The 7,551-nt window shown below is 41.5% G+C and overlaps 1 protein-coding gene across 2 annotated transcripts; it reads right to left on the reverse strand.

The window, feature by feature from the left end:
* Nucleotides 1–1,683: 1,683 nt before the first annotated feature.
* Nucleotides 1,684–7,517, reverse strand: LOC119311334 (DNA-(apurinic or apyrimidinic site) endonuclease 2-like). 2 transcript variants are annotated; one of them, XM_037586977.1, is made up of 11 exons: nucleotides 7,485–7,515; nucleotides 6,655–7,368; nucleotides 6,241–6,349; nucleotides 5,859–6,095; nucleotides 5,653–5,738; nucleotides 5,434–5,549; nucleotides 4,557–4,637; nucleotides 3,945–4,145; nucleotides 3,715–3,866; nucleotides 2,370–3,073; nucleotides 1,684–2,273 (listed from the first exon to the last, which is right to left on the reverse strand). In XM_037586977.1, the coding sequence occupies exons 2-11, from the start codon at nucleotides 6,763–6,765 to the stop codon at nucleotides 2,196–2,198; spliced, it is 1,875 nt and encodes a 624-aa protein (XP_037442874.1). In that variant the 5' UTR covers nucleotides 6,766–7,368; nucleotides 7,485–7,515; the 3' UTR covers nucleotides 1,684–2,195. The 2 variants fall into 2 exon arrangements, with proteins under 2 accessions (XP_037442874.1, XP_037442875.1); XM_037586978.1 differs by lacking the exon at nucleotides 4,557–4,637 and having other exon boundaries at nucleotides 7,485–7,517.
* Between the last annotated feature and the right edge of the window lie 34 nt (nucleotides 7,518–7,551).

Below are 7,551 nucleotides of genomic sequence, written 5' to 3' on the forward strand. Positions count from 1 at the left end.
AGCCAAAACAATTTGTTTGTCTTTGAAACAAAAAAAAACACAACAATTTGTGCTATATTTAGAATATATATTTATGAAACCGCTAGCTTTGTCTGTAATTCTGCGAATTCAGTCAAAATTGCCCACCTTTGTGTTTTTTTTTTTCGCGGGTCATCTATGTGTTTACCAAAGCCAACATCTTTTGCAGGGAACTTCTAGTAATGCCCAAATTTTGCCTATGCTGTAATGGGACCGTGCTAAAGCTTCGGCAAGCTTTTGGACCCGGCAAATATTGCAACTTCACGAACAAATATCGTAAAGCTACCGACACCCATATTCGAAGAAAAGCTAGATTATTTCGCGGAAAAAAGCTGTACTCCCTCCGATCCAACAAAGTTGTACTAAAGCTACAACAATTTATTTGGATCGGAAGGAGTAACATAATTTGTGTTTCTATTTGACCTGACCAATGTTAAAGCTTCGGCAAGCTTTTTGACCTGATCAATGTTGCGACTTCACCAACAATATATATAAAGCTACCGATAGGATTATTTGCCAACGGTACTAGATGTAATTTTTATTATTTCTTGGTCTAATTGTAGCGTGTATCAATGATGAGACTACTACACTAGACAAGGAAAAACATCTCAGGTCATGTATTCCCAGATCCTCGTACAAGATCGTCACCACCATTCTTCACCTATGCGGCTATGCACATTGCACACAACCAGCCAATGGTGACAGGTATTTTACCTCCAATAAAAGAAAAAGCGGGAAAAATCAAGCCAACCGGAGCTTCATGTAATCATTTGCCAACGGTAGTCGGTTACCCAGCGCTATGTTGTTTCGAGTAATTTAGGTGATCCATGAAGCGCAGCACCATAGCGTAGCATTGCCAGGAAGGAATGAACTGAAGCACAATGCCAGATCATACAAGGGGGCAACTAGTTTCTTTCAAAAAAAAAAAGATGTTCACACCTTCAGGGCAATACCACCAAAAAGGATCTCCAAAAAAATAAAAAGGCTATATCCAGCAAAGGTGCAAAGGCCAGATATTAGCACAACTACCAGCTAACTAGATACCCAAAGTTGCACTTCACGAGGCAAAAATGACGGTAGGGTGCTTTTAAATGGTAATGGTCCGTCAAATCCTTTTTCCTTTTGGACATAATATAGAAGGAATTCCCTAGACCAACATATTGCATCCTACCCATCTATTGGAAATGTATTACTCTGTAAAGAAATATAAGAGCGTTTAGATCACTACTTTACAGAGGGAGTCGATGAACTCATTCATTCCACATGGTGTTTGCCGATGAGCACAGGTGGCACTTATTACAGATGAGCAGATTGCATGTTGATGTTTCTTTAATAAATGAATAAATCTCCCTATGTTATTATTTTAAAAAAATAACAATTAAGAAACCAAATAGCGCCTGCCGTGGCATGCCACCTGGTGGAGATTAAGTATATACTCCTACTTATCCTTTGATGCGTACACGTCCGAATAGACTGAATCAGTAGACCCCCTTCATGGATGGCACTTATTTCTTGATAGAGATGCACAACAGCAAGACTATTATATAATACTGACATGATTTAGGCGCATACCTCCAGCATTAGCTACAGCACAACTTATTTTTAAGTAGTCGCATCAAAATTACTCATACATTATTGGGTTCAGTTGATTTTTCCTGGTGTATATATATGCAATTACTTTTCAGTTGTTCTCATTCTCAAGATAAGCTAAGCCAGAATTCAACAAACAGAACCACATGAGGGCTCCAGGTGGCATTTCATTAGCCACCTGACAACAGAGAGTCACATTTTGTTTGTTTGACTTGGAGGTTACAACAAAGGAGGAGGCTACTTCTCTTCAAGAAAGAAAAGCAGGGTACCAGGTACAAAAACCATCTAACTAGAACTCTACAAGGACAAACTATGTACCCCTCTTAGTAAAAGAATTAGCACTGAATAAGGACCATCTTGCTCCCAACATGGGAGCAGGCGATGCATCAGACTCACGCGAAGCACAAGCTGACAAGTGTCCAGCGCTTCTGGGGACTAAAACAGAAGTTAGCAGAAAAATAAACTAAATTGTCCAACAAAAGCATCAACACATTCTTAGGGAACTGCTGATATTACTCACATCAAGTGCAGAAAGTAGTCATTTGACCTGCACGGCAACGGCAGAAAATGACTGAAAAACAAAAGAGTCATTGCCGCTTCCCTTTAGATTTTACAGAGGCCCATTGAAAGTGATTGCAGTTCGCTTCTGGATTTGATGAAGGTCCCTGCATACACAAATGATTTGATTTGTGCACATTGCACAGCATATTATAACTACTCCTTTGTTATGAACTAAGTAACAAATTCTGAAGTTTAAGTACCTGAGCACGGGCACAGACATAGAATAAGCGACCGATATTGGAGCCCTTCTTCACAGACCTTGGAATGCAAGGTTCACGGTGTCCTTTGCAAAGTGGTAGGGTCATCTTCATTCTCTGTTGTATTCTTTGCCACTCCAATGTTGCAATATTGCATTTATCAGTTGAAAGTGAAGATGATATGTTTGAGTTATCCGGATCTCCGTCAGCTGCAGCTGTACACTGGATGTTTTCTTCCAGACGATCATCTTTTGGAGAACATAATTCATCCATCTTAGGTACTGTATCTACTGAACTAGCTAAGCTATTGATATTGGCATCCCCTGGCTTTGTTTCTGGTCTTCGAAAAAATGACTTGATTGTTGGCTGTGAGGATAAGTTATGCTTGTTTTTCTTGTTTGACACAGACTTGACACCAGAAAAGGAAGTTTTCATACCTTGTGCTGCTACTAATGTTACATTGCTATTTTGGGAGCTGCCACTTGAACCTTCATTTATCCAATGATCAAGATTCCTCCGCTTAGACGTCGGACTAGGTTGGTTAACACCTTTACAAAACTCGGTTATACCAGTTGCTAATTCTTCCTTGGATATGCTTCTCCTTTCCAGGTCATCACTACAGCAGCTTTGGTTTTCTCTATCCCTGGATATGTCTAAACCTGGGCCATCTTCAGCTTCGCACAATTTTCCTTTACTGAGGAATGATACTGAACAAAAAATGTATCACAATTGCATGCAAGTAAAACCATAGGTAAGGTCAGGAATAGTTGTGTTACCAAGTGATAAGACATGATGAAATGCACATTCGAAGCTACCTATCATCTAGGAAGGTGTATCAGTATCACAATCTACCATAAGAAATGACATGCACAGCAAAACTTGCTAGTTAGCATAACAACAGATAGTGTTGTCTGAACTGGATACAGTATATAAACTAGAAATTCTAATTAACCTATTCTAATTTCTAAATACTCAAAATTTGATGGTGAACATTATGGGAGTTGATTTGCATAAACACACCACATAGTGAAGCAGTTAGCATGCAAGTATACTTGTATTCAAAAGAATAAGAAAGCAATAATCCTGAAGCAAGTTTAGTAACCGCATCCAACCAAGGAGAGCATCCATCCATGTGATTGTTATAAATTACAGGCAGTTGCTTACAAAGTTTTAAGGGAAGAAATATATATCTTATCAGCTGATGGGAAGCTAAGGCATACAGTAGTTTAACAACTGTGGCTTATGTTAATAGAATGACACTGTAATACAACTTAGTTTCAGCTTACACTGGAAGTTGAAAATTTAAGTTGTTGCTTGGAAAATGTTACAAAACACAAATTTTGCGCACCTATACTTTGTTGCCGCCCACGGATTTCTGGGAGATATCTTGCAGCTGATGGTGGGGTATTATGGGCAGGAAGTTCAGGTATTCCATTTAGTATCATATAAACTGGAATATGATCAGACCCTTCTAGCTTACTACTTCTCCCTCCTTTCCACCTGTGGGCAATGCAATAGTCAAATCCTGCTTGTTATCCACCTTAATCTCAGAAAGGAAAATTTTCAACCCATCTTTACTTTGAGATATTTCCTGAATCCCCTCTTCTGAAATGATTCATTATCTCACAATCCTCAACATGGCAATGGAAAATGCTATGATCTTCCACCGAATTGCAGTCATGAAAACAGGCACCAGAAATGAGAATGTGGTCTATTCTAGAACCGTAATTGTATTCTTCAGCTCCAACTTTTTGATTAAAGCAAGTATAAGCTCCCGTCCTACATAAAAGAAATGCAGAAAGCATGCAATGCAGGGTTAGAATGTTAGTTCCCGTGGAGTCCACTCTAGGTGTAATAATTATAAATCCTATATAACTATAAAGTTGATCCCACTAAATAATTTTCCTGCGCTCACAGCCTGCCACATCAGCAAATTATTACCTTTTTATTTAGTTTTTAAAGATGGAAATCAGTAGCTACAAAAACTGATATAGCGTGCTTTCAAAATCTACACATGGGATACGTGCATAGTAGTGCTTACATTCTGAGGAAACTGTTTAACCACCAGTGAAATATGCACTTAAACTGTTGGTATGGAGTAACAAGTTATAACAAAATTACAAAATCAAGAATAGAATAAGTCGGACTACTAATATATATTGGGCAAGTAAAAAAAAGGAGCCGCAGTACCTTTCAGGGTGCTTTGATCTGAAAGCGTCAAAAAAGGGACCTCCATGTTCTCTTAACATGGATCTCAGCCACTCCCGAAACCTTGATCAGGAAAAGGATGATAACTAACTAGCGTTATTCTTGAGCAATTTCAATTTCATTATTAGATTTACTTCTAAGAGAGCAGACCAATGCATTTATCACCGTTGGAAAGCCTAATAAATACATTAGTTTGAAGCCTCACTGCAAAGTGTAAACAGTTCTTATTAACAATTTTGTATCTTTTTACTCTGCTCGAAGTCTTCATACAGCACAGTAAAATAGAGAAGATATAAACCGAAACTCTACAGAGAGCAGACTAATGCATTCGTCACAAGTGGAAACCCATACTATTAGTTTGAAGCTTTTATGGAATTTAGTATGCAGCCTCACTGTAAATGCTGTTATTAACAATTTCTACTGAGCTCGAAGCTTACATCAAGCAAGGTATGTCGAGTCATTATATGTGAATTAGGGGTGAAGGTAATACGATACAAGTCAGGTATCGTGCAGCCTGTGAATGGGATTCCAGTTTATATATCTCGTAATTTTGCAACACACAGTTGTTTCTCATGCTATTAACCGATTGCATTAACCTATGCTGTAACAGCCCATGAGTTATAATACCACCCAACAACAGTTGCTCATAGCAAAATTTACACTTACGTGGAGAAAATTATCACCAGAGCATATGCAACAACATTTTCTTGTGAAACAGGTTATCATCTTTACATAAAAAATGCCCATCTTATGTTCTTCATTTTCATTCTTCAAATTATGCTGGTCAGCAAACCTTTGCCGCAGAATTAAGTTTTAGTGCAAGCAAGTCACAATAAAAAGGAAAGGGGAAAGTGCTTACATTTGCTTCTCAAATCCAGGAGATGCGTCACACCTATCTATCGAACTAGGAGCAATATTCAAATCTCCAACAACGAAGACTCTCTTTCCGAGAGCCAGTAGAAATTCCCATCGTTTCTAAAAGATTTGGAAAGATGAACGCAGTTTAATAGAAGTCCTTCACTAAGCCATTAAAACCGTGAGAAATCAGCACTATACTAACTGAGATGTACATGAGTACCTGCAATATCTTGTAAAACAGTAGCTTAAAACGAACCCGTTCTTCATCATCTTCTCCAATAGATGGGCCATATATATTGAAAAGAACTACACAGATAGCACAGTACATATCATCACAAACAGAGAACAGACCAGATATGCGACAATAGAACATTGGCAAATCATATGGAAATCATAATCCTACTTTACCGGCAAGAAGCGGCTTACCAAAATGTCCATGGTCAGTGATGATACATCGCCCCTCATTGTCCACCCTGAGCAGCTCCTCTCTTGTTATTTCGCCAAGATCTTCCTCATCCATAGGCATATCAAGAACAAAATCCCCAATAACTTCATTGTCCTTTGCAGAGCCCTGTAATCCAGCAAAGCCTTCTTCAGCTGCTACCGGCAAAGCAACCTCCTGACTGGCAAATGCTGATGTCACCCGGCAAAACGTTGCAACACCTACAATACATAAATGAATCAACAACAAGGGATGAAGCATTCGGGGTGACTTAACCAGCAAAGTGTCATGTGGAAGAAAACAACACCTCCAACACACAAATGCTCCAAAAACCAACCAGGCATACTATTCGAATTAATCACTCACCAGAGTATGGTCCACGCCCTCTCGAAGAACGATTGCACGAAATGAAAGCCTCGTATCCCTCGGCCATTATGACATCCCCAGACAAGTCCTGCCTCGACAATTTGGTCTCCTAAAGCACACCAAACATCGGCAAGGTCAGCTGAACCGAACCACACACTTAACCCCACTTCATCTAGTAAATCCATTCATTTTCAGCGCGCAGAAATCAAGAAGCAGGCACCACAGTACAGTGCAGACTTGGTGAACCCGGATTTCATGGAGTATAAACGGTACATGGGAATGAACAGCAATGAGTGAAGTGGTAACATTTTGGCGGCGGGGTGACCACAGACAGCTAAAGGCTAGGGTTCGGACGCATGACCCTCGAATAATACGTAGTAGATGGGGAGGAAGGGGATCAGCAATTGGTCGGACCTGGAAGCAGATGATGTCAGCGTCGAGCGAGTCGAGGAGGCGGCGGAGCGAGCCGTGCTGCGCCACCCGCGGCCGCAGCCCGTTCACGTTGTACGTCACTATCTTCACCATCCCCGCCGAGCTAGCAGGCGGAGGTTCTCGAGGACCCACGACGGACTTAGGAGGGACGCTCTACTCTTCTTCCGCGGGGGCGAGACGAGTTGGGCGCCGCCGCCTCGCCGGTGAGTTCGTTGTGTGGCGCACGGGAGAATTGATTTTAACCCCCCCAGTTCACTCGCCTTGGATCTTATGCCCCTTTCTTCGTTTGCCTTGCTCTGAAGCCCCCCAGTTCTGTCTAGCTCTTCCTGATGCCCCCCTTTGATGTTTAACAAATTTCTTAGTAGATATAACCATCAAATAAAAATGCGAATAGACAGAAATCCCCATGTGAAACTCCCTCAGCACCTAGGGTTTCTAGGATTTAGACAACCATATAAGAGGAACCAAGCAAAATCCATGGAAACGGAAGGGGAGAAGCTTGCCTTGCCAGCAATGGAGGGCGGCGGGAGGGGAGAGGGGAGGGGGGGACGCCGCGCAGCAGCAGGGGGGACGGACGGCAAGGCGCGGCGGAGCAGCAGGGGCGACGGACAGCAGGGCGCGGCGGCTCTGGCGGCAGGGGCGAAGAACGAACGTGCTAGCCCTCCTCGCATCGCGTGGTGCTGGGTCATGAGGAAACTGCACGAGGGCAAATTAGTCAAATCAGAACATTATAGGATCAGTTTTTCTTGCATTATTAGCTAACTGAATAGATAACAACGCAAAAGGGGCAATCGGCAAGAATCAAGTCGTACTGGGGGGCTTCAGAGCTAGGCAAACGAAGAAAGGGACATAAAGATCCAAGGCGAGCGAACTGGGGGG

Source organism: Triticum dicoccoides, chromosome 5B, assembly GCF_002162155.2.
Source record: "Triticum dicoccoides isolate Atlit2015 ecotype Zavitan chromosome 5B, WEW_v2.0, whole genome shotgun sequence".
Taxonomy (NCBI): domain Eukaryota; kingdom Viridiplantae; phylum Streptophyta; class Magnoliopsida; order Poales; family Poaceae; genus Triticum; species Triticum dicoccoides.